The sequence below is a fragment of the Leptosomus discolor genome, chromosome 8 (assembly GCF_034619465.1).
Source record: "Leptosomus discolor isolate bLepDis1 chromosome 8, bLepDis1.hap2, whole genome shotgun sequence".
Classification (NCBI taxonomy): domain Eukaryota; kingdom Metazoa; phylum Chordata; class Aves; order Leptosomiformes; family Leptosomidae; genus Leptosomus; species Leptosomus discolor.
Window position 1 is genome coordinate 48,221,704 of NC_141398.1, and position 27,854 is coordinate 48,249,557.

Here is a 27,854-nt window from a genome sequence, read left to right on the forward strand (position 1 = left end):
ACTATAATCTATGTATATGCACAAGAAAGGCTTGAGAGGCAAATTGAAAAAGCAGGAAGCTGGAATAAACAATGAGACAGGAACTGCAGGAAACTTAAGCATTTTTTCTTGCCCTTACTGTGCTGCCTTCCTTTTCATCCTTGTTTACTGTTGAACTTGGGATTCCTCCTACATTTGTATGAAACACGATTTAATGTCCTCTGTTTCGTGACCTCATTCTGACAGCAGTATGACATAGCACAGCTAATACAGTGACTGTGGCACAAAGTCAAACACTTCTGAGTTCAACTATTATCTTGAATACTTAATTTCATATCAGATTTGGCAAATTTAGATATTTAAAACTTCTTGTACACTTAACTTACACTTTTACACTTAATGTTGTTCACTAAGTAATAAAAAGGCCCTAAATACCCCCTGATTCATCAACTCCTACACTGGCTATTCCATCTCTCTTTGCACACGTAGTAGGACAGAAATAGAAGCTGCATTTTAATATACAAAGCATCCAATAACCCAGCGATCCAAGCAGCATCTCTGTCCTGTTCATTTCAAGGAGAGTGACATCCTCTGGAAAAAGAAATTATGAAACACTAACGTTTGCTGTCTAACACTGAATTTACTTTGTGAAACAATGACAATTTGACAGTGACAGGAAAGAGGGAAGTTAAACATAGACAGTAGTAGTTTCACCCCAAGTCAGCAAAATACCTTTTTGACATCTTGAAAAGAAACCTGTTAATAAGATAAACAGATTTTTAATCAAGATAATTACCCTCACACATCTTTTCTATCGTTAAGTGTTTAACAAGAAACATCTTAGGCTCTCCTTACCTTTACTACTTCTAAAGCTTCAAACTGTAAGCAAGAAACAGACTACGTTGTGAATTGCACCCCTTTTACCTAATGTGAAATTCTTTCCTATTTCCATTACAGAAAGAATTTCTTCTCCCTAAAATTATCTATGCGTTTAAAGACTGGGGTGAAAAAGCATCTATTACTCTCAAAATTTCACTAGAAACCATCTGGCCTTACTTTTAGTTCAGCTGCTGCCTCTGTTTCCTCTATTTGCTGCAGACCTACAGAGGCTGACAGGAAGGAGCAATGACTTTCTGTCTGTGTGCAAAGCACAGGGGAGAAAGTGAGTCACCTATGAAGGCTGGAATACTTCAGTGCCCCAAAGGCATCAGTCTGAGATAGTGCATAGGCAAGTAGTAACTTTTCCAGCTGAAGTGTAACCCAAGGAAAGCATTTAATAGGTCTGTCTGGACCTGAGTGAGTGTCAAAGTCTTTTTGACAGATGAAGTCAGGAATATAAACACAGTCAAGAAACTATGCATCATTTTCAACTTAATATTGACCAAGTATGGAATTTTTCAACAGAAGATTCCTAACCATTCACTATATGAGAACAATGTGACCAGAATTATTAGTCCTAACACAGGTCTTGAACATACATGCTAAGGGAAATAGGATTTTTATCCCTAAAACAAGTGTTCAAAGGATCAAACAATCCTTGTCACTCAGAGTCGAACAATGGTTAAGAGCAGGGAAAAAAAATGGAGGTAAGTTCCATAATGCCTCAACATGAACAATTTCTTGCAAGCCTCAGTACAAGCACTGGATCTTATAAAAACAAGGAGCTAATTTGGTAGGTTTCGCTGAGACCTCCAAAGCAGGAATCCAGCTCTGTCTCCCTCTGGTGCATTTTAAGTTCTGATGGTATTTCTGCAGCTAGGACCACAGAGTGGAGGGGAGGGTCAATTCTACTACAGATCATTGCATGTTAGCCCACACAAAGGATGTCTCAGCCCAATTCTCTACCCCTTCTGAACAATCTGTTATTCAGGTCGCACAGATAAGCACTGCAAATGTGCAAGAAAAAAAAACCAAACCAGAGACAGTTCTGTTCCTAAGCTAAACTTCCCCCCTACTCTGCTTTGGTGAGACCCCACCTTCAGTACTGTGTCCAGCTCTGGAGTCCTCAGTACAAGAAAGACATGGACCTGTTGGAGCAAGTCCAGAGGAGGGCCACAAAGATGATCGGGGGCTGGAGCATCTCTCCTATGAGGACAGGCTGAGGCAGTTGGGGTTGTTCAGCCTGGAGAAGAGAAGGCTCTGAGAAGACCTTATTGCCTTTCAGTACTTAAGGGTGGCCTGTAAGAAAGATGGGGGCAATCTTTTTAGCAGGGCCTGTTGCAATAAAACAAGGAGTAATGGTTTTAGACTAAAAGAGGGCAGATTTAGACTAGATACATGGAAGAAATTTTTTACAATGAGGGTGGTGAAACACACTGCCCAGAGAGATGGTAGAAGCTCCATCCCTGGAAACATTCAAAGTCAGGTTGGACTGGGATCTGAGTGACTTGATCCAGCTAAAGATGTCCCTGCTCACTGCAGGGAGGTTGGACTAGAGGACCTTTAAAGGTCCCTTTCAGCCCAAATTATTCTGTGATTCCAAGTTCCTCATCACAGCAAATGCTGGCTGGATGTTAGGGCAAAGGTGCAGGAAGTAAGTGAAGTTCTTGTAATGCAGACCTTTGATGATATCTTTTTGAAGATACATCTAAATCTGCTCTTAAACCAAGGAGCTGTGAATTCCAAGCTTGGATTTTGCTACAGATCTCACCCCTTATCACAATAATTATCCTGCAAAATGTCAGCTTTCATTTAGGAAAAAAAAAAGTCTCCCTAAGCACACATACCAGCAGAGATTATCTTGAAACATAAGCTAGGTATGAACTCACTAAGTCTTAACCGAAGAGGCTGCAAACACCCCCAAACTACAGCAGACATCCCCATGCGCTTCTCTCAAGAGAACCACGCAACATAGCAATTTCTTATGGACTTTCAGGTTTTGCTAAAGCCAAATGTTTTTGTTTCTTTCCCCCTTCCTGCTCTGCCACGACCTGACTGCAAGTCCTTTATATCTCTCAGTTTTCACCCAGTGAGGAGTTTGTTGGAATAGGTGCAGGAAACAAGAACTAGACTCCAACTTGTAATCAGGGAATCTCCAGAACCAAAATAATGGGATGAAAGAACAGCCTAGCAGCAGGATCTGCTGCCTAAATGACACAGGGAAGAAAAGCTCTGCAAATTATCCATAAATCTTACAAGCTTACATATTTCAGCACCAAAATAGGTTAAAAAAAAAAAATCATCTTATTAGTTCCAGATAAAAATATTTCAGTCTTATGAATGGAACGAGAGTTTATTAAGATTTATGCATTGATTTAGACCACAAAGTCTATTATTACCAGTGACTTTTATTTACTTATAATTTCACTAAAGAGACCCCCATTTTACTAGGTATCTTTCCTATACTAAAGGTGATACTGAATCTTCACGTAAAGTCATTTTGCTACACAAACGAACACTTACATTCTCACTGCTGGTTCATAAGTTAACAGCAAGAACCACACATGAAGTTGAGGTGAGCGCACTAGTGAACTGAGCTCTGTTATATTTTCACAATCTATTTTTAAGTTTTTTCTGCTCAGTACAGAATGGGCATGAGTAAGTACAGTAGCTATGCAAGAGCAAAACCTGAGAGAAAGAAGAGATCCAACAAGAAAGGGAGAGCACTATCTGACATTTTAAAAGGGCAAATCGAAAGCAATCAACACCCAACAAAATGCTCAATGTAGGATGAGGTGATAGCTTAGGATATACTTAGGATACTGTAATGAGGCTAACAAGTGCTGTGTGTTTTAATGTAAATTAACACAAGATAATCTCTTCACATATTTAAGTGATGCACTTCAAATTAATTAATACATATTTAATAGAAGTCTTCTTGAACAGCTGTTATTTACTTCTGGAGTTTCTACACATTAGCACTGCCTGCTTTGTTCTGCTCTGAAGTTGTTCATGCTCCAAAGTACTTTAACAACTTGGGCTGTACAAAAATTGAACACTTCCCAAAAGAGACAGCCTTTCTGATAACTTAATATTTTTACATGAAATATTCAAACACTTTCTGAACAAAAGGTCAAATTCTACTTACAGCATCTGTGTGAAACAGGCAAGCAGATGCTTAATGCTGCTAGACAAATACTTTCAGCACAAAGAATGATAAAAAGTTGGTGATCAGTCACATTTCCAGGCTTTAAAATCAGCTTTCCTTTGCTTCTGTCCCTAAATTCTGACTTACCATTCATATGTAACAATACAGACCCAAATGATGGCCTGTTCCTTCCGTAAGTGTTACATAGAGGTGTGTTAAATGAAATCCTAACAGTGAAAGTGCTGTCTACAGTATTCATTGCATGTTATTAGTCTTACAAATTAATATTACAAAGACTACTGCATATGACATTACTTCATTTAGACCTTGCATATAGGATTGAAGTAGTTCTCACTTACCACCCCTTTTATTCAGATGAAAACCCATTCGAGTCCCAGTCACTTCTGAGTTTTTAGGATGTGAATGAGTAGAAACCAATTCAAGAAACATACTGGTAACACATTATATTTTGACACTCAGTGATGAACGTGACTTTTGGCAACTGTAATCAGTTTCTTTAAACATAGTTCTCATCACTGAACAATCAGTGTATTGGTTGTAGTTTTCAGCTGACTACCTGAAGACATTTAATCTTCTTACGGCACTAGAGCAGTGGCTAGTGCTCATTGCTTACATGACAGCCTTTCTAGCTTACTGGTTTACTCAAAATAACTTCCAAAGTTGCCAACAATTATATTAGAAAATATCTGTTGGGACAACCATCATCCAATCTTCTGTGCAATGATGTATGGAAACATACATGACTTGTGAAAGATGAAAAATATGTACTGATTTAAGCACAAGTGATATTACTGATAGCTAAATGAATTCTTTTTTATGTGATGTTTTTCCACAAGAAAGAAGACATAAGATGAACTCATTACTCAGGCTAAGAGCTTAAAGACTAAACCAGATCAATGTTTTATCTGGTAAATATGCTGTGAGTGAATGAGTGTGTGGAAGGCAGATTTAGAAAGCATCTTCACGGTCCTCAAATAATTCTGCGCTGCCTATACCAACAGCTTGGACTTAGAGCTGCAGGTGCAAGGAATGAGAAAGATGACCCAAATTTCCCCACCACCGCACTGAGTGTGGCTGATACAAGACTGGGTTAGCTTTTAGCTAGAATCAGCTGCCTGGTCTCTGTGAGGCCACATGAATGGTCCTGCTGGCAGAAGAGAAATGGTGGGGACAAATGGTTGGGATGGAACTGTTGGCTTCGATGGAAGCCCAAACACATGGCAGATTAAAACGCCAGTGTAAATATGGACTTTGAAAAAGTAGTGCCAGCCACAATAAACAGGCTCCTGAAAGGATTTCTATGCGTTGAAACTTTGTCAGCATGTTTAGGAGGAAAAAGGAGAAAAGCAGAAGAATGCCAAGGTTGTCATAGGGTCTAAAGAATCTCTTTTCCAGGAGGTCGGCACACCAAAGACACTTCATTGCTTTTGATGGAAGTCATGTGGGAGACAGACTAGTCCAGAAAAAAGAAATGTGAGAAGACTTAATCTCATGCTGTGATGTTCTGGAATCACCATTATGTTAATGAAACTAAATTTCTTGAAAAATCTTTTTGTCTTTGGAAGGAGATTGTATCTTTAGTTCAGAGAAGTACAGGCACTGTGCCAGCTGACACAAAAAATGTATTTGTATACTTGCTTTGATATCTGCAATATAACTTTCATTAGCGTTGGCAGAAGCCTGATGCATAGATGTCAAGGAAAAAGAGATCGATCCCGGAGGACAACCTTAGTTCCCAGTCCCAAGGGATGAAAACATATGCCCACATTCCATACAGTCATGACATAACAAGTATTCTTTGGGTTATTTTAAACTTCCTTACAGCTAAAAGATCAAATTCAAGGGGAATCTCTTACAACATACACAGTGAGACTGTGGTATTTTTCCTCTACATTTTACAGGAAAAAGGAAAATCTGCGTTTACCTGTCAGCTTTGGTAGAAAGGTTTCCATCATAATTACACCTTGTGTATTGGAAGGAACCTGGCAGTTTTTAACATCACTAATACTAGTCTGGAGAGGTACAAAGCTGTAGGAGCTTGCTGAAAAACAACAATAAACCTTTATTAAAATTTCCAATTTTTGCAAAAAAAATTTGACTAAATTCCAACTCTACTTAAAATGTAATTAAGTATTTACATTTATTCTCTAATAAGTATTTTAAGTAAATCAATTTCCCAATTATCTTAAATTTTTGTATGGTACACAATTACTACATTTTTGTAATAAATGCATAATTGTAATGAAAAAATAATGATCTTCAACTTTAACAGAGCCCTTCATTTGAGGAGATGGAAGTGCTGTACATTCATTCATTTATTATGTCTTACAATCCTTATGTGATGTAGGTACTATTATCATCATTTTACAGATGGGGAAACTGAAAGGCTAATTAACTTGTCCAATTTACAATACTCTTAGCTGTAAACTTAGGGCATCGTGTTCTACTCACATGCAAAACAAACCTCAGCTCACCTGTGAAGAATATTTACTACAAACTCTTAAACTCCATAACCATTTTACTTATAGGAGAGAATACATTACACAAGCCTTCAGAGAGTTGGTTTTGCATTGATGATGGCTTTGAGTGCCACAGAAATGTGCTGCCTAGAAACAAACATCAGAGTACCAGTTTACTGTAAAGTGTCACCACGCTTCCCAGCTAGTTACGAAGATTATGTGCATTTTCATTTAATGTTATCAGCCATTCAAGCACAGATTTCTGCTTTGATTCCATACAATGTATCATACTGCACTTACAAACACACAGATGCAAAAAAAAAAAAAGTGTTTGCTGACAAACTCATTCTCTCAGTTTACTTATGTGCTCCATAAATTTCTTTACTCGGTCAGGATCAACATCATTTGCCCAATAACCTTCTTTCTTGAAATACGAACCAATTATTAGAGCATTTGCATCCAAGTATTTCCTCACATTCTCCAGAGTCACTCCAGACCCAATCAGCACAGGAATCTTCACAGCATGTTTAACCTCTGAAGAGAAGAAAACCAAAATTAGGGTTCTATCTCTGAAACTATCAAGACCCCAACTTGTGTAGTTTTTCAACAAAAAAGGTGAGTATCAAGAAGCTCAGATCACGGTATTTCTAACTTCTACTATAGAATGAAAACTTTTCTAGAAAAGAACACCTTTAGCTCTGAACAGTTGTTAAGAAAAATCTCACTTTTATTTCATTTTGCATTCTGTTGTTGCATGAAACACTGCAGAGTAAGATTCCTGGCCGCATATCAGAGATGGTTTTCAGTGCTATGAAAGATACGAAAATTGGTTCTTGGTACCATATCTGTACCCCTTTATTCTCAAGAAACAAGACTGAAGCAAGGTTAAGTTGAATTGGCTGGCAGAGAACGTACTGCATTTTACTACATTCCCTCATAAATTCATTTTTTTTATTCCACATTCCTGGTAAGAAGAGACGCTAGATGCAGGAAGTTTTTGCACAGCAGAACCAGACCCTTTTACTTACTGTGACTGTTACCATCACACTTAGAGGCTCCATTGTGCTTGGGGTACCACGCGTACAGGGAAAGGAGCTATCGTTTACTACTGTGTTGCAGTAGCCCCCAGTTTAGATTCTAGGTAAACCAAGTCCATTGTCTTGACAAAGGATTTACTGATGCTGAAGTGACTATGTGGGCTGCCATGCCCCATGTGCAGTCTTAACTTCTATTTCCCTCACCTTAAGATGTGAATGATCACCTCCCCCAATCCTTCCACTAAATAATCAAAATACAGCTACAAGAATAAGACGCCATTCTTGTTTCCATTCATTGTATTAGTTCAGATTCTTTTTTTGCAAGTCTGGCTGACTACAGTGTCAGAAGCATTTAGCAGAGCTGGGCTCATTACCGTTCTTCAGTCATCAGTTTAAATCACAATAACAGTGGGACTGGTGTGTACTTCTGCCAGGTCTCCTTGCTGAATTTATGCTATGTTGACAACTAGTAGAAGATTTTCAGTGAAGAAACAAGAAGGTCCTCACTCACAGTGAACAGAAAAGGAACGTGCTGTCTACTTTGTGATAAATTTCAGGGACTCCAAAGTAGGAAAGCAAGCAGTGGTCATATTGAGTACATTGATAGCTCCAGCTAGTTTACCAAAAAACAAAAGGCAGTACTGACAAAGGCTACTTCTCTTTATATGAATGGCAATAGAAAAAGCCCATTATGTTTTTCTATATACAGAAAAACTTAATTATCTTAATTATCTGACCTTTTCCCTGGCTCCAAAAGGAGAAATAGACAAAATACCAAAACAGGGCTCAAAATATTACAGATCTACTTCATCCCTCAGATTTCAGTCTATGGTTCAGGTGATCACATTCAGATGCGTGCATTCTGACAGACCTGACTGTGCAGAAACTGGTCTATGGCTCAGTTACCACAGTTACATTTTTTAGAATAAAAACAAAGGGCATGGCTGGTTTGACCATGGAAAGGTTCCCCATAGATAAATAAGGTTATTAGAGTATTTTCTGCAGAACTTGGGTCACTACTAGCTTGAGGCGGCGGGGCAGAATCACCATAGTTCAGGAATTACTAAGCATCCTTTTCATCCTTTCATTTCAAACTGACCAAGTGACCATCCTAAGAGTCACTCATAGGACTGGATGCTTCATCCCTTAGAGAAATGTTGTGAGGCATTATTTCTGACCTTTAAAAACATATTAATTGCTTTAATTGGTGATGTAAGATGTTTAGAGCTTAGAGTAACTAGGGAAAGCATACATGCAATATATAAAAGTCTGCTTCAAAACACTGTTCATTTAAATGAAGTTTCATCAGAAGCCTAACTTATTAATTATGCTTGAGGGAAGACTAATTATTTATCACTTTCCTACTTCACTGAAGAAAGGGGATCAATTAAAATTCTCCTGAATCTCTTTTCAGGTCACATGCCCTATCGTTTTTCGATCTAGGAACAATAACTCCTTCTTACAAACATTTTAACAGAAAAATGAAACCATTCCACACAGTTCTTACTGAAAATTTTTTTTAAAAATCAGATGGATCATGCATATATGATTAAAACTATAGTTATTTCTACGCACATTTTATATTCTTATAGCCATCCTGCTTACAACAACAAAATAATACATTTTTAGTTATTTATAGCATTACTGAAATCCTGTTCTACAAAAAAAATCAAATTTTATTTATATATTATCTATATGCTCTTAGAAATACTGTATCTGCTTTACATAGATACCAATGCATAATTAAGGCACTACAACTGACCACAGATTTGTGCAACAGTACTTTTCTGCATTCCCAGAGGAACTGTCTTCCAAGTCAATATTTGTTTTTACGACAAGTGCATAAGCCACATTAGCAGGTAGTTGTTTTATAATTATTTCACATCAGCAGGAAAAATGAAGAGTCAAATAATTAAACAGCATGATCACATGGGTGTAAGACGATGGCGTAGCTCTACGAGGCAGAGTAAAAACCAGTGAAACCCGAGACTGCTGTGAAACTATAAAAACCCCAAAGCCTTCCAAAGTAGCAAGGTATCCAACTCCTGCTGTGATCCATACATGACACATGGAGTCCACACACATCTCCTGTGCTACAGATTTATTCAGACTGACAATGTGAAGAATGGCAATGGGAGTGCTCAGTCTGCAATGAGACTGGGTTACCTAATTAAGTATGCTACAGATGCTACTTTTAAGTCATTTCCAAGCACATCAAGGCCTAAAGTTGATTAGTAGAATGTGTTTTGTCTCTTGGCTCTGTTCATACAAATTCTAACTTGTAAAAGAAAATAAAGCAACTGCAGTGAGATACGCTTTTGCATGGCAATGTTCAGTCACTGTCAAGATGTCTCTAAACACAGAGCTTTGCTTTAAATCTCTCAGCTTTCCTGGCTTTCTTCTGATTATTTTTTTTTTTGACACAAAGAAAAGCAGACAATTTTGAGATGTTACAGTAACAAGATCCTAAAGTTCACACAACTTGCACATTTCTCTATTTCAATAAACCGTAACTAGAGGGCACTGTGCTCTTTCTTGTGACGGTACATCTGCAGACATGTCTTTTTAATCAAATGAAATAGTGCTTGGTCGCAAAGCACAATGAAAGCATTTGAACTATGGTATGCACAAGTTACATGAAATAAAGGCCAAATGCTCCTAGCTTGAAAACAATGGTAAAGAGCAGCGTAAAAATAAGCACCACTGTGACAATAACTTGCTCAACTACTCTTCAACAGCTTTTTCATATGCAGTAATCACTGTACCGTACACAACACTATGTTTATGGCACTGCTCCACTGTAACACATTTTAGTTTTTTAATTCAAAGGACTTTTTCTCTGTCACTAAATCTATGGTTTACAAAAAGTAACAGAGGCTCACATTTAACTCTGAGGGTATCGCAAAGGCAGCAGCCTCTATTTTGACCTAAATGTACCATTGAAAGGTGAGAGGATGAATCAGTCTTGATGCCCCTTTTATGAACAGTAACTAAGCAGGTGACAGTCACAGCCAGCTGTTGGATTTCATGAGGTACCCCATTTTCTACTGGTTACTCACCTGAGGCCATTTGCTCCATTCGCATAGATAACTAAGCAGTCATTATACAAAGCTCTGGTAACTTAAAATACAGCCTGGATGTGAATCAGTTATTTCAGCAGTTATAGCCAAAGAGAAAATCTGACAGATTCACTTTCCAATCAAAGAATGTTTCACAATATAGCAAACTGGAACAAACTTCTATAACCTCCTAAATGAAAACATGGTTTATCAAATAAATTAATCGTAATTCAAGATGCTCAGCTCTAATTCTTGCTCCTTAATAACATGAGGTCTGATTTTTAGACCTTGTATTCTGTAAACCACTGGTGTTCTAGTATGCCCAGGGTGCCCTGGAGCAAAGCCTGCCAGCCTCTGCGAGGAGAGTTGATGACAGTTGCCTACGAGAAGGCAGTGACACAAACTACAAACAAAACCCTACTGAATACAGTTCTCCGGCTTTACAGGGAAACACTCATTTCCTACACTCCATCACAAATCAAGTCAGTTCAACACAAAGGCAAAACCACTTCTATATTACTGCACAACAAAGATGAAAAAAAGACATGACAAAAATCTCATCTGTCTCTTGGTTCTGCTTTCAAGAGATGCTTTGCAGTGTGATGAAAGGTGCCCAATTGTGTGTATCATCGCAATACAGCACTTCCAGAGCTGCATAAATTCGTGAAATGCAAAATTTCACTCACATCAACACCAACTTTGTAGACTGTAGATCTGATTCCTTTTAAGAATCTGCTGACATTGATATGCCTAATTTGACACTTCCTTATACCCTGGAATACTGATTTTTAAGTTCTTCCCTTAACTGTTTTAAGCCAACATTCTTCTCATCAGAGGGCCTGCTAACATCCAAAATGCTGTGACCTAAGTAAAATAAACCCATGATCTGCAGACTCTTGCTTTCATAGCACAAATCCAAACACAAAATTAATGTATGTACTTCATTACAGCTGCCAACTCTGATTCATTTCATTCTTTGGACCCAGAAAGAGAACAAGACAGAGACTGACATGTTTGTTCACATGAAAGAAAAGCAGAAGCCATGGAACTGTCTGGTTGGAGTCCTGTGATAAAAACCCTATGGGCCTAGAGGTCAGGTTTTGCTCTCTGATGAAGGAAATCAATGGAAGTTGCACGTGCATACGTGAAAGTAGAATTTAACCTAGGATTTTGCCCTAAGACTTATCAAATCCTTTTTTTTTTAATTATTTAATCTGCATTAAGAGTGATGGGGACATTAATTGCAGGCAGGGATGGAGCTCTAGATTAATGAAATTTTGCAGTCTCTAAAATAGGCCTAGCTTTCAGGGTCACCTGTTCCATGTATCATTTCTCGTTTACTATACCAAAAAGACCCAACTAATTCAAGAGCTCAGTGTTCACACCAATCCATCATTTTCTTTTTAACACTGGTGATTGAAGCATGGTCATGTATAATCTATTATTTGGCAAAAAGTTTGTAAGAAATAAAAACCTATTCTGAAAAGTTCAGCATTCATTTTAAATGCTGTTAAGCACATATGATATAGATAAACCCCTGAAAATACTGAATAATTATTATCATTATTATTTCAAAATATGTTTGAGGTCCAGATATCTATAGCAAATAAAGTATGTTTTTCACTCTGATCAGCTAACATAAGTTGAATACAATATACTCTGTACTGGAACATCAAAACATGGTAAGTTAAAGCCTGTTAGCAAAAGTAAAACCTAAAAAAATATATTCTATTTTATGTAGTGAGACCCTCAAATTGCAGCCATTAATCTAAATTAAAATTAACGACAAAAATTAAATGCCCCCATGATAGAACTTTAATTCTAGCATGGGAGCAATCCAGTTTCACAAAGACAGCCCAAACTCATGCCCATATAAAAATATGAAGAATCATATAACACCTTTGCAAAGGTCAGAACTCATAGGTCAAATGACTCTCCCTTGATAAAAAGTCCACACCATTTAAGAATCATTTTGATGTAATATCTTTCTATCTACCAATGAACTTGTACTCTTTCTGAAAGTCTTCTAAGCAGTACTTTCCCTGGTATTACTCTTTCAAATGTTCCCTTATCAAAATGTCCCTTTTCTTGCAGGACTTCTGTTTCCATTGTGAAAGATAAAAATGCTTAACTCTTCAATGGAAAGATTTATAGTTAGTTAGTTTTCTAATAAGGCTATAAAGTAGCTTTTTCTTATATTAAGACTTTTTAAAAATGGAAGGGTTTTTTACATAATTTTACATACATTTTTACTTTTTTTTCATTTAAACCTCAGCATCATTCAGTGTATAAAAGCTTGAAAGAATTTTCAGTTTTGTCCCACCAGATTGTTGTTTAGAAACATACAACAGCCAATCTGAACCTCAGTGCCTCAATCACATTAGTTCTGCTGTATCAAGTCAAACCCTACAGTGAGTTTCTTTTCTTTCCTTTTTTTAGCTTAAGGATCTGCTGATATATAGATTTCTTTCTACATTAATCCAGAAGCTGATTCACTGCCTGTTGTCCGACCTTCATATGACAGCTCTCACCTTTCAGCTCCTGAGGATCTGCGGGCAATCCAGTAGCGGTGCCAGTCAGTACGAGCCCATCAGCCAGGAAGAGCTCGGCAGCCGAAGCGGTCTCGGCCACGCTGACATCTGCCGTCAGGGCGTGAGCACTGTAAACAGCAGGAACGTACCCTGTGGTTACTGCCGGCACACACATTTGTTATCCATCTTGTGGAATGTTTAGACTGCATTTCTTCATCTTCCCCACTGTCAGAACAACCAAAGGCAGGCTTTGTAAGAGAGGGCAAGTGTCCTGTTTTAAATTGGGAAGAAACATTGCAATACGAACAGGAGGGAAAAAACCCAACCTTTTCCATCAGAGAACCATAATTGATCCGTCTATTGCTCTGGGTCTCCTGTCTCTAAAGAGTGATTGCTAAGTGTGAACTACCAAGTGTCAATTGAGACAGCTGCTTACATGTCAAGCACCTGTATTTCAGAAATGTTGAGCACACACAGCTCTCTGACTTTAAGTGGGAGTTGTGGATGTGCAGTCATTCATAAATCAGATTCTGTTGCCTAGCACAGAATTAACACCCTCCACTTCATTTCACGAAGTCCAACTAACAGAAAGTATAGTTATTACCTATGATATAATCACAGGAATCATCTTACACAGCGGTTACAAACATCAATTACCTGCAACCTAGCTTTTCAACAGCAGTCTTTGATATGCGGGTGACACACTTTGTCTGAAACCTATAGCAATAGCAGCTTTTAATTTTAACGGTTCTAAACTGTGAAAGAATTCCAGCCATTGCTGGTTCAACACCTGCCTTTGTTGTTCCTGTATTTCCACTGAAGTAGAAAACAATGGCTATGGCCAACATGTTGCACTGATGAGCGGTGATGGAGCCAACCTCTCTCCTGGATCAGCCTGAATGGACAAGGCTCTTGGGGAGGCCATGCTCTGGCCATATTCAGAGGCAGCACGTGTGTGCACTCCATGCCACTCATGGCAATGGATGCAAAGGGAAGTACACTGACTCCCTTTCTGCAGCTGGAGAACGTCAGGCCTAAGCACGTAAATATATACAACGAGGTTGAAACGGGGCTAAGTAAGCAACTCTAAAACTAGCATGTGGAGAGTAGCTGTACACTGCACATAGATTACAAAAATAGTTTCTCCCCATTCAAAGAACAGGAGACTAACAGCTTTCAGCGGTGGGCATTTTTTTCTACATTAAAAAACTCAACCAACAAGTCCTTTAACATTTCCTTCTCAGCTTATGAATCTGCCTGAAATAAAAACCTCTTCTCCTTTCTTAAAAAGCAAACCCTTTGAACAACAGGAAGTATAATCTAAATATCAATTCATAATTGTAAAGACAAAAAAATAATCACATAATGCAATCAATTTTTTTTTTTTACAAAAAAGTGTAATGCAATGTATTTTTATTTTTATATATATGTAAACATACATATATATATATATGAAGAAATCATTAGAAAGAAGCCACCTTGAAAGGACCTTAAAAGCTTAATTTCACCATGCTGCATTATTTCCTTTCCGTTTTGAAATTTATTACCTGTTTATTAGGTATTTAGGATTTTCTAGCCTTGGTTATTCTCATGATTACCCACATACTACACACAAACTTTTTAATTAGGTTACTTAGCATGTATAATACATAACACTTCAGCAGTTCTTCTGGAGAAAAAAATCCAAAGACCGACATCTAAATAACTGAAAGTACCATGTGACAGTTATGATAAAGTATCAGCAGAAAAGAAACCGGCTTCCTTCTGTTTGATAATCATAGATCATAATCCGTACATAGACAGCACTGATTTAAGTAGCAGAAACCAGTATTATTGGCAGGAAGAAGAAAAAAAAGATCGTAACTTTTTTAAATCTTGTGCTAAATATTATGATTTGGATGGTTTTATACAATAACTGCTTGCATAACTAGAAATCACCTTGGATGCTTAGACCCCAGAAACAAAATTTCTTTAAACATAATAGCTATATACACAAGTATACAGAATCTCACCTAACACCAGATGCAAAACTTTTACAGTCTGCATTTATAAATCCTGAAGGTTAAACAACTGCAAACTTCACAGATGCAGCAACCTGCAGGTTACAGGTGCAAATTTATTTTTAAATATATCCCCTAATAGCACTGTAAGACCTTGCTTGAACAGTAAAGTTCTCCCTATATCATTAACTTCCCTGACACGAAATAGGCATTAAAAAAAAATCAGAAAATGGAGAAAAATATAAGATCATTATTACATTCATATTTACATATAATATTACTTGTATTTACCTATGTTTCTTTTTAATATCAGCAAAAATCTGAATGTTCTCTGCTCCAACTTGTTTTCTGTATCGTAGCAGGTCACCGGCACAGGCATTTATAATCCCTTCATCAGCAACATGAGAAAATACAAACCCTTCAGCCCGGATAAAATTAAGACCTGGGAAAAAAAGAAACAAACAAACAAACAAAACCAAAAACATGGCAGTATCTTAGCTAAAACTGGAGACTGAGAAACAGAAATACTAAAACCAAACAAAACCACCTTACTGCCCCTCTTATTTGATCCCAATACAAGTTGTTCCATATGCTCTAGGACTAACCAACCTTGGTTTTCCACATATTTAAGTTTTACATTCTTTATTTTCACGCATATTCTCTCTGACTTCTTTCCATCTTACTATCTTCAACTCCCGTCTCTCCCATAGAGCCCCCACCAGTTGTCTCCCTACCCCCATGGTTCCCTTCTCTTTCTTAGCTCCTGTCAGTTTGTTCCTGTGTGATCAGAACAGGCGGCTGCACACCCTGCCCTGCCTCTTGCCATGATGTGCCAGTGGGCACATGCCAACAGAGAAGTAGGTAGGTCAAAATACAGCTCCTTTGTCCTAACAATGTGTCTTCTCTCCAAAAACAGTCAATAATTTGGGTCTCTCTCCTCTTTCTGGATACTCTGTCATTGTATTACTTCTTTCCCAACATCTATTCCCCTGTTAAACGTGCCTGAAGTTGGCCATCAGGTCAAAAAGCATCAAGGACATAGACACAGACAGAGGAATAGCATTAAGTCTTTTTCTTTAGGAAACTGGTCAAGAAAACACAGCCTGTGACACGTTATATACAACCTGCTTGACTCTCCATCTGAATGTAGCTTGTGTTTTCTACATAGCACCACGTCAACAAATTACATCTGGAACTGTGCCAAAGGTACAAAAAGATAAGGTTTGGGAAGAGCAAAACATTTTCCACTCTACTCTGACCATCGACTCTACCATGTCTTAGCAACGTGGCTTCAACCATACTAATTCATTTTTTGCACTAGGAAAGTTTTGTGGGATGGATACTTAAGAAAAAGCAATGACTCTATACAGGCCATTTGTCTACTTTCAGGGACCCCCTACACAGCCCTGAAATATCTGTATGTTGAAACACCGAAGCCTGGGGCCGTGGTGTAATAAGCCCACAGCCAAGGCACAAAACTGAATCCTGACTCCCTTACTGTATTCCTCTCTTCTCTCCAGTCTTTCATAACCTTGAAGCTTATTTCACCTGTCTCTTAATATATGTGTAAAAGCTCTGTACTCATCTTGTGCAGCATTTGCTGTTCTTCCAGTTTGCGTCAGAGGTCTCTTCCAGGCCCTTCTGAAGATCTGATGCTACTCCAGCTTTGGAGTGAGCTGCACATTCACTTAGAGCTAGCATCACACCAAGGAAGCCAATGCATGTGAAAGCAGCCATCAAGAACGCAATCCCACGCACCAGAGAACTGCTTAGGCAACAGAGGCCTCACCTTAGCACATTTCAAATATAAACATAAATGATCTTTAAAATATATTTACCAAATTACAGGGTGCCTGTTTATTTTAAAATTTCAGTTTCATTCCAAAAGCCCTGAAGTTGCAGAAACAAGCTTATGCCTGATAGAGAAGAGCCTGTATTGCTTAGCAACACAGACTCCAGCTAACAGGAAACATCACAGATGGATGCCAAATCAAATGCAAGCTGTCCTGTGCCTTGAGATTAGTGGGTGAAAGGCATGGAGTATTCTCAGGATCGAAAGACAAGAGTGTGCCACAAGTACAGTTACAGTTGCTAGTAGGCATTGGGTAATAAACAGGGCAAATAGCTAGACTGAGATTTCTGCATCTAGGAACAAAAGCTATAGGTTCTGCTTAAATCACCCAAGTTTACAGTACAATTCAGAGTTAAATAAGAAAAATTACTTCTCCAATCATAAGACTATTGACGAGTCTAGAGATACGTTACATTTTCACAGCAATCATAACATTCAACTCAGGACAGGGGCTATTCATTGAGTAATTTAATTTATTGAAGTCACTGGTTACATGTCATTTGTTGATGCTTGGTTTGTGTTTCCTTAACTTAGTAATTTAAGACTTTCTGCTAAACTTTAGGATTGCACTTGGTTTTAACAAGGCTGCATTCTCTATCTGGGTTTTTGGGGCTATGAAAATACAAATTTTAACCAAGTGTAATAGGTGCAGGCACCAAATCATTACCCTTCTGTTTTATGAAGCCATAATCAGATTCTGCTAATGAATTCATTTTTACGCTCATAAAATTGTGAGAATGATACTATTGCTTACTTTCACATTTGGCAAGCTGAAAAGTAATAGCCGCTGAATAGTTAATAGGCAGTCCCATTTCGGACTTACAGGGGAACAAAAAAATTGTGTAGTCTCACTGGAAAACAAGAACAGGAAATTTCCAATGAAATGTAATAAACAGAACATCAAGACTATATTAAGAATGTACAATCAAGTAACCAGCTGCTGCAGGGCCTGCTCAAACAACTAGAGCTTGTCTCTTTTTCAGAAGTTAGTGCTATTCCGCTTACTTTAATCCTACTTAAACAGCTTTACCTAAACACTTGTGAAAGTGTACCAATTGTAGAGAGAAGCCTTATTTTTTCCTTTCCTTCCCATGACAATTTATGATTAAGAGAAAAAAAAAATGACAGCCTGAAACACTTCTTTTGCTGGGTGAGAAAATATTGCAAGATACGAGTTGATGGAGGAAATAGTCCTTTTAATTTATCCATCTTCAATGCTGCAAATGTGCAGATCACTGCATTTTAACACCCCAAAACATGTCACCATTGAGAAGCCCTTTCTCAGGTATGTTCCTTCCTTCAGTTCTAAAGCCAAAAGGAGCCCAGAGCTAGGATTTACTACTTACACAGAAATGTGATCTGGCCTCTACAAGGCTGCGCAGCTGCTGGCTGCTGCTAAATTTCGACTTCAGGCAAACATCTTTGCCTTTACATAAAGGCAAGATGCTGCAGGTAACTTTACTGGTGGTATCTTGTTTTATATGTACAGTAAATCCTTGCTCCCAGCTCTTCTTGCCTGCCTAATTCATAAAGAACCTGAAAGACTGATTTTGTGCTGAAAATGAAAACTCAGATGGGTATTGACTTTGCCAGCTATTGATGCTAGAGGCATACAGTCTCTGTGCTGCGAAGACCCTTTACTGCTTGTGACAGCGGCTCCTTCCATGCTCAGCATGAATTGCAGGCCCAGGAGAAGGGCCTCCAGCAGAGCTCACAGCAGAGTCCACAGCACTCACGGCCTCGCTCCACAGCACCTGCGGATGCCGCTAAGGCATGCACACCACTGCTGCAGTTCTAGCTTAGCTGCCTCCCCCCGACCACAGCATGAACACGGTGGCAGTCAAAAAGAAAAAAAAGTGGTACACAATTCTGCCCAATTCTATCCCACCTTAAACGGTATCTTGGGCTGTGGCGAGTGAATTCCTGTGGACTAGCTCTGCTGGTGGGTGAGGCAAAGGAACAGTCTCAGGCATCAAAGCTGTATTTATATAAGACATGGAGATATCCGAGTACCTGGGATATCTTCTGCTATGAAGCCTCACTTAATCAGCTACCAACTGTGTCATTATCATTGATGAAGACTAATTCAGAAATGGGATTTCAGTAACATGATCCTCAAAGCAAAAAAGGGTACTTTCACAGTCAGGTGAAGATGCAGTTGGACTAGATGATTATTTTAAATCCCTTCCAACTGAACTATTCTGTTCTAAATTTCTGAAATGAGAGAAGATAAACTTAAAAACTGAGCCCTAATTCAAGACAAGTGTAACACAGGCTCACCCAGAAGTAGGGAAGCTGCACTCTACAGTAGACCCTACAGTCCTTGCTCCCAGGCACCCAGATTGAAGCTCTGGCCAGAACACAAGAGCATAACTCGCCTCTGGCCCATGTGCTCGGGTTTTCCACCCTGTGGAGTCCAGATACAGCAGGCAGGGGTACCTGGAATATCAGAAGTGTTCCTGTGCATCACTACAGAGATATAGCTATGGGGACTGTTTTATGCCTTGAAGGCCAAAATTCCACAATGGCAATTTTTCATGAAATCCTTCTTCTTACCATTAATTTTGTCTCCATTAGGTTAATGATGGGCCAGTCACTTATTTCTTCTCAACCACTGCTACATGTTGGTAATGGACAGCATGCAGAATGTGCAAAATAATAAAGGAAGTATCACCATCATATGCTTCCCGTATTATAAAGGCTCTGCATCTCCTTTGCAAAGACCCACACTGATAGATTAGAGCCAAGCAGAACATCTCACTAACACAAGGAAAACCACAAATAGCAGCTGAGGGCTTTTGGGCAATTCCTTTAGACACAACAGTCTCCTCTAATATGAATAATGCTTTATAATTAGCAAATTTTCAATAGAAGAAAAGCCACGTAATTTGGAAGTAGGTCAACAACAAACACGAGTAGATGAAATTAACACAATGGTTGACTTTAGGAAACAAGATACACTGATAAATAAGTAAGGAAAAAAAAAACACTATGCCTAAATCTGACCCAGACTTATATCGTAGACATTCCTGAGCACTGAGAAATGATAACCAGTAATATTTGCTAAACAAAAATAAGTAAGGGAGCATTTGTATTTTTACCTCCTCTACAAATGCCCATAGAACCTGCTCATATACATCATCGTGTTTCAGCCTCAAGGAGATGTAGTTAAGTAAATCAGAGACTACAAACTGGAAATTGTACATGTCTAAAAAACACATGGTATACCTGTTAATAATGAACCAATTGAAAAGTAACCCTAGCAAACACATTCTGACTTGCTTCTCCAAAAAGAGCATTTTAGGAAAGAAAGAAGATAATACAGTCTTTGAAGGATGACATTAAAACAAAATATTAAGATGGGTTGTTTTTCTGAGAATAAGTATCTGAGATTAAGATGGCTTCCAGTCAAAAATATAAATACAAAACCTGTACTATACAGTATTGTCTCTATGTTTTGTGGTCTACAGTTCCTCAGGGACATTACTGTACTTTAATTTAAAATGCCTGCATTAGAAGAGCATAAAAATTGTGCAGCAGTGGACTTAATATTAAGAAAGGCGTGACATGAATCTCCCCTACTATTTGTGTATATAATGACACTAATTTTTGAGTGGGCTAACATTGCCATATCCACCCTTTAGGAACAGAGGGAAATCCAGCAGCTTTCAACATAACCTCTTGAAGTCAAAATCAAAAGCAAAATATCAGAGTGACACTGGTTTGTAGGGCAGACAGAGGGGGAACACGGGCCATGCAGCGAGGCCCAGGGCAGGAGAATGCCATGGCCTGCTGGACAGATGCCCTTGGGCAACCACTTCCTTCAGCCCCCTATGGTGAACCTGTGGGTGCACTGAACCAAGAGTGTTCAGCACTGGTATAACAGTCTGCAATAACCTTTTGGAGCTCGGAGGATGTTGGCAACAACTGTTTTGGCTCAGTTGTTGGTTTTTGATAACCTGAGGAACTGCTTCTTTCTGTCAGAAGAGTGGAAACACAGCAGCTCCCTTTTTCCTGAAGATCCTCCACTATTTTCCTATCACTGCCCCAGACCTTTTCTGGAGCACCCAGCAGGAACACATTTTTGCTGGTATTCCTTCCTTTAGGTGCCTAGTTGAATAAATATTTCTTTCCTAAAGAACCAAAATAAATAAAGAAATAATTCTCAACCTTCTCAGATACTTCATCCCCTGATTTATTACTCTTATTTTCAGATTTATCCAATACCTTGTCAATATGTTAGGAAAACTGAGTGTTGCTATTTGGTTACCCACGACATGTTTATTACCAAAACCACATGTTGCTGATGTTGAGCTCCTTCTAGTCACACTGTAAACCTGTTGACTTTTTTCCCCCCTTTGCAAAATAAAATAATTATCTTCACCTAAAGACCACTTAGAATTTCCCTGTGCAGTTCTCTTCAGAACAGTTATTTCTACCAAAGGTAGGAGTTTCACCAGAGAAAATGAAATGACTGTATAGTAGCAGGAGACGCTACACATGCTTTTTAGCTAAAACACCTTCAGCAACTGTTTTTTGTAGTGAAAGCATACAGGGCTTGCTTTATTAATAGCCACCTATTAAAACTGTATTGACATTAAAGTCACTGCTAAGTCGTCACAGAAAAACTACTCAAAGATTTGCTACCTACCAAGTAGCACTCACTTTACCACTGTTCTGCTTAGAGTGATTTTTTCTTTTCTTTTTGCTTTCCTGTTCAGTGAACTTGAGACAATAATTTTCAGAGAAATGCAATGAAATGCATTAAATACAGGCCCTTCCTAGCTGCTGTTCTCCAGTTACAGGGCAAATAGTGCAGAACAGTAGTAGAGCTGAGCAAAACACAAGCCCTCCAGGAATTCTCTCCTTCATTAATAATTGCTGAGAAGTAAGAGAAATACATTTTTCCCACACTATATCCCTTATTTAGTGATCAATTTTGCTCCTAAATGGATACATAACTCACAAACAGTTTGACTATGGCTTTTAAAAATAAGATGTGTAAATATGTACCTCAAGTATCCTACATGCATACAATACCTAAAAACTAAAACTGGATTCTGCTAGCATTTTTATTTTAGGTTTTCATATAGGTTCTACTCCAGCAATAAAAATCAAGTATTGTCAGTTTGTCAAGTAGTAGATACCTTGAAAATGGAAACTTCCAATTTTAAAGCGCTCGACATCTAAGTTCAAAACACATCTATTAACAAGAATTGCCCAGAGAAAAAAGGAATTTAAGACTTTCAGAACATATTCAACATAATTAAAACTGCCACTGCAGTTAAGTTAGCCTACACTATTTTACCTGAATTATGGTTTTCAATTAACACCACCATCTTTTAGTTTTGCATTCTTAAGAAATTCTGCTAGTTTATAAAATTTGTACACTCAAAAACGTGCAACCTTACTGTAATCACATATGCAATTTGGGCAAGAACAGGCATTAACCCTCAATTTATGAAGCATTTAGGAAGTACAAGCCTTCCATATTAAACCAGTCTCCATCTGTAAATCATGGAATGTTACATATGAAAAGTAAAATTACTTCAGCAAGCAGTAGGAGCAGAAAGGTTAGCAAGTCTAGGATTCGTGCAATAAAGATGGATTAATTTATATTTAAGTCCTCCAAATGCAATTTAATTTTAAGTAGTTTGGCTAGCTGTAGACTCAATTTTTTGTTATTATACAAAAAGCGTCATTCTATCCATTCATTAAAAAAAGGCAATGAAAACTTAGTTTTAATGGATAACAGTAGTAGCAACAACATATAATTAGATGCTGAAACAGGATGCTTAACCACCGTGGGTTAAATTGATCCTCAAATATAATTTAACTGAAGCAAATAGAGTTACACCAAAGGTGGCTTTTAGACATGAGTAGGTTTAAACTAATCATTATATTTAGACAGGTTTCACCTAGAAAGCTGCAGCAACAGCCTTGGGATTTTTGCGCTGCCTCCAACTGAAGCAGCGCGCAAGTATCATCTATTATAATCAAGGAGGCATCTTTCTCAAAATCTAATTTCTGCTTTTTCAGGGTACAGTGAGCTTTTCATGTCTCATTTTTCATGGTATCTATGTTAGTACAATGCACAATTTGCAGAGAGTAAATGCCATAGCAAACAACAGTAATAACTGATGAGTCATTTCTATTACCTGCAGCAAGAGCAACTGCTATCGCCTGTTGATTTGCAGCACACAGGATCTGGACACCCAGCGCGAGATGGGGGCAGGTTCGTCTCACTGCAGCACTAATGACTGTCATCGCTGCAGTTACTTCAGGCCCAGGACACACCGTGTAAGGAAGATCATGCATGTTTTCTACTATCAAGCCATCCTGTGAAGATTATTACAAAGAAAAATAATTAAACTGGACAAAAAGTAACTTAAAATACATGGCTAGTTTACACTATGCTGTTTTGTATTAAAAGATACACGAGTTTAAAGGTTTTCCTTCAAAGGAAGGATTATCTACAGTAAATTGTGTTGATGCATACAACCACTTATAAAAGTGCTTTCATCAACAGCATGGTATTTGCAGGGAAATCATGAAGAGAAATAAATGTGATTTTAATTATACATTCATCAATTTGGTTTCCTTTGATCCATCCTAAAATGTGAACTATAGGCGAATGAGTTAAATCTTACACCTCATTAAAAATAGTATAAAGTCAAACTTCAATTATCCAAGTGGAATACAGGATATTGAGTATGTCTGGATAATGGAGGACTTAGAGATAATCAAGGCAATTTTCAATTCCATTGATGTCAGAAAATAAGTGCTATTTTGGATAAATAAAGGAAATTTTTGTTTGACTATTATTGTGCCTATTTGCAGTGTGCCTAATACCATAGTATTAACTATTGATATTTCTCCCATTCTGGATTCAGAATTACTTGAAGGAAGATACTGCTATTTATTATCTACTATACCTCTTACTCCACACAGACATACTCTTAGCAAACAATGGAGTGATGATAAAATACTCTGCTAATACAATTTATGTGATTTATTGAAAATCTTTGCACATTACCTGGTACCTTGTCCTTTTCCAATCATTATATAGTATACAACAGAAAGTTTTCAACAACTGCAAATCATATATAATTTTGTCAAGGACTAGTAACAAGAGTAAAAGTATAGCCTTAAAACACATTTCAAGCCTGATGCTTTGCATTTTCAGTGAGAAGGTTAAAAGAAGGCAGAAATTTCTCACCTGCTTCAATCTAAAAACACAGAAAGTTTAATAGACAAATTAATTGTATATATAGAAAATAAATTCTGCTCTGTCTGGAATTTTATCACAGATCTCAATCCTATAAAGTAAGCGTTTTACATTCCAAAGATATTGAACTGAACCAGAATAGAAAGAACATTTGAGGAAAACAAAACAAAACAAAACGAGGTATTAAACAAAGAAGTTTGGTTAATAATAAAGGAGACAATCAGGAAGGGGGAAAAAAAAAGGCTTCCTTTTAAAAAAACTTTCACATGTAATGCTTCTTTAATCTTTGCTGTAGTGTAGAAGCCCTTTTGGCAGTAAGAGACAGTATATAAAATGCAGTCAGCATTTAATGGCTGAACTACAGGCTAAGCTGCAGACATCATAAATGAACACCTAACATGGAGGATGAGAAAAACTGAGACTGGAAATAATCCAGTGGAACAATATGGTCAGTCCAAGCACGTGACCCACATACGTTCAGTGCACCAAGGTACAGTTGCCTTTACCAAATGACTTACAGATGGGTATTTAAATACACAAAATTCATGCTACCTTCAAAACAAAGGGACACAACCTATCAATGGAAAGAGTAACCTAATAATATCAGCATCCAACATTAGACCTACACACTGTTTGGTGCCATTCATCAGCATATTTAATCACACAATTCCAGTCCAAGAAAACCTCAACTAGGCAAAGGAAAACCAGATATGAAAACTAACGAAAACATCTGTCCGTGACTTTGTTTCTACGTCCAATTCAATACAAAATTTAACATCCACACTTCTCTACCTGTGATGGGGAGGTAGCCATATGACAGAGATGACAACCAGTCTTCAGAAAACCCACAGCATTTTCAGAAATGAAAAGAAATCACAAACTTTTAGTTGGTTGTCTGGAATAAGGTCAGGACCGTTCCAACAAATCCGAACTGATCAAATGGTCTTGTACCTCAGGCACAACTACTGAATCCTTTGTGGTACCAAGAGAAAGAGAAATCCCTTAGCCTTTTGCCCTTTGTACACATAACATATTAGGTCAGTCTAAGCAATAATGCAAAGTTGGTCATTAGTAGTATGTGGCAAAAGGATTAAGGTAAAACTATAATGTTTTAACAAAACAAAACAAACTCAAAAAATGCAATGAATCCTCAAAATCAGATAATTCCTTGAGGCCACAAAACCTGGAAGCCCTTGGTCCTTGGATCAAGAATGCTCTACTTGGCAGACTTACCAAAACCTGGATATCTGGGAAACTGCAAGCTTATCATAAGGGCAAGGAGCTAGTATCTGCAAACCAGAAGCCCCAGACTTTCAGGCAGTCAAGAATCAACCTCAATAGGACACACAGGAAGAAACGCGTCTGGTAATGGGGCTTCAGATGCTCAGCTCTTGAAGAGCCACACTAGTAGCCCAAAAAAAGCAGGAGAATGGGCTGGCAGAATTCCATCGGAATTCAGCAGTGAAATTGAGCTTTCCATGAGTTGCTACTACTTTGACAGCTCAGGATTTGCATAAAGCAAATTGTTCCATTAGATATATTAATGAATCAATTCATTTAACAATTAATTAAAAACCCTAGCCAAACTACTGTGCATAAAAAGAATCTGAATTCTAGTTCAAAATGCAGGCATATGGGAGGATTCCAACATCTCTCTCTTCCGCCTTAAACTTAGTATATTCACTTCTCAGCAGTTGCCTCTTCCTATGGCCTCAAGGTTCACAGCTACAGTGAGTATTTTTGGTATTACTTCAATAATGCGTTTTTCTTCTGGTACCAGTCAATAGACTATGTTCTTTTGCATGTTATGCTTTGTTTAATTAAAAAAGAACAACATATGTTCTGCAATAGAGAGCTGAATTACAGATGCATTAACTCAAAGCTTTCTTTCATATTTTATATAAAAATATAACACCACAGATTTCTGTGTTTACTGAATTGATATATATATATATAAAACAGACTTCAGTCCTATCAGACAGCTAATTAAAATGGTGGAAAGAAAACAGTTACGCTAAATTAAAGTTCTTAGAACTTAAGCTTATAGTTTAAAAGTCTATAGGAACAGCTACTGTATTATACCCTCCAAAGCAGAATTTATTTGGATAGTATGAGCAAATACCTTTTGTGTTCTTTTCCCACTGAATAATAAGATGATTTAAGTGTTGCTTATATATAATAGCCTTATTACATGTAATTCTCAAACAATATATTTCCTTTTTACTTTGAATGACTTCTGAAGTGCTACATATGTACAAAGTGGCTCTTGTATCAGATTTAGCTACTGGAAAATAAGTAATTTAAATAGCTCTCTGATTATATAGAAAAATAGTTTCCTTAGCTTTATTCCACTTATAGAAATGGCCTCTTAAACACTTTAGCTGCACGCACACATATCACAGCAGAAAAGCCTCTAGAACAGTCACAAGACTGTAAAGCACAACAGGTATAACAATTGTACAAGCTTTAACTCAGCATCTACCTAACGTAACTTTTACCCAGTGCAACTTTAACACCAGTGTTTTCTCCAACAGAAAGTCTTTACCTACAAACACACCCATACTAATACAAGCCTTTGCAAGCTTAAAGCTACTCTTTCCTACAGGAAGAAAGGGGGTTTTTGCACCATACCCATTATTATATAGGTTCAGGTGTGCACTAAGACAATTACAGCCTTTCCCACTACAGTCATGTGCCCCTTACAAAGAAAACCAGATGCCTTTGTGAAGCATTTATTTGCTGTGTCTAGGCACAGCTTCCTAGCAATTCCTTTAAAAACTCTTACCTCCACAGCAAGAGATTACTGTCTTAATATAGGTAAGTAGGTATCTTGTATTCTCCTGCAAATGCCACAGGAGGCAGTCAGGAGGTTTGTCTGCTATTTTATTCTGCTCTAATACAGCTAAGTTTTGAAATGTTAACCTCTGTAATTAAAGTGATAACTCCATGTTTCTACGCAAAAATATTAGTTTATTCTGTCTCAACTATTATTAAACTCTAAGTAATTTGAATTCCAACTATTGTTGTAATTGTAAGAATAATAGGCTTGAAACTTCATTTTAAAAAACATCAATGTAAAATATGTACCAGCAACTTCCCTTCCAGGTACAGAGACAAAAGAAGGGTCAGGAGGCTCAGAATAGCAATGAATGTATCTCCAGAAACAGCACTGGAAAAGGAATCAAACCTAAAATTTTGTGTGGTAAGAAGCACTGTAATATTTGCAACTCAATGCAGAGTTATAATTTTGGGATTTTTCTTTTTACAGAAGTAATTTTACTTCTGTATCTCTATCTTTAATGTCGGCTACTCAAGTAGCTACAGCTAGATAACACCAATTAGTAGTAAAGTGATCTATATCAATAAAATTAGAGGGAACTTCTGCTCTGTTTTCTGGCTACAAAGTAAGCATCACCCAGGCTGAATGGAATGAATAAAAGTTAACTTGCATATATGTATTTTGCATTTTCCTTAAACAAAAGCAGATACAAACTGGAGGGATCATAATGCCTCATAGCTTGCTGTTTATAAAATCTTGTCTAGGGAATTTAATTGTTTAGCAACACACAAATACAAAGCATATACATTTTGAGCACAGATGGCTTCCTAACTGAGCACTCACTTGTTTTCATTACTGTGCTCTAATATCACAAATCTTTCA

The 27,854-nt window shown here is 37.7% G+C and overlaps 1 protein-coding gene across 2 annotated transcripts in view; it reads right to left on the bottom strand.

The window, feature by feature from the left end:
• The window catches only part of LOC104354855 (uncharacterized protein F13E9.13, mitochondrial), a 55,089-nt gene that overhangs the window by 23,302 nt on the left and 3,933 nt on the right, over positions 1–27,854 (bottom strand). Inside the window, exons 3-7 of one of the 2 annotated variants that reach the window (XM_086469088.1) lie at positions 23,124–23,304; positions 15,405–15,555; positions 13,114–13,241; positions 6,925–7,020; positions 5,952–6,068 (exon numbers count right to left, since the gene is read on the bottom strand). In XM_086469088.1, coding sequence (XP_086325214.1) covers positions 5,952–6,068; positions 6,925–7,020; positions 13,114–13,241; positions 15,405–15,555; positions 23,124–23,304 — 673 coding nt within the window. Of the gene's footprint in view, positions 1–5,951; positions 6,069–6,210; positions 7,021–13,113; positions 13,242–15,404; positions 15,556–23,123; positions 23,305–27,854 lie in introns of those variants that run through there. The other variant, XM_086469089.1, reaches the window with a different exon arrangement.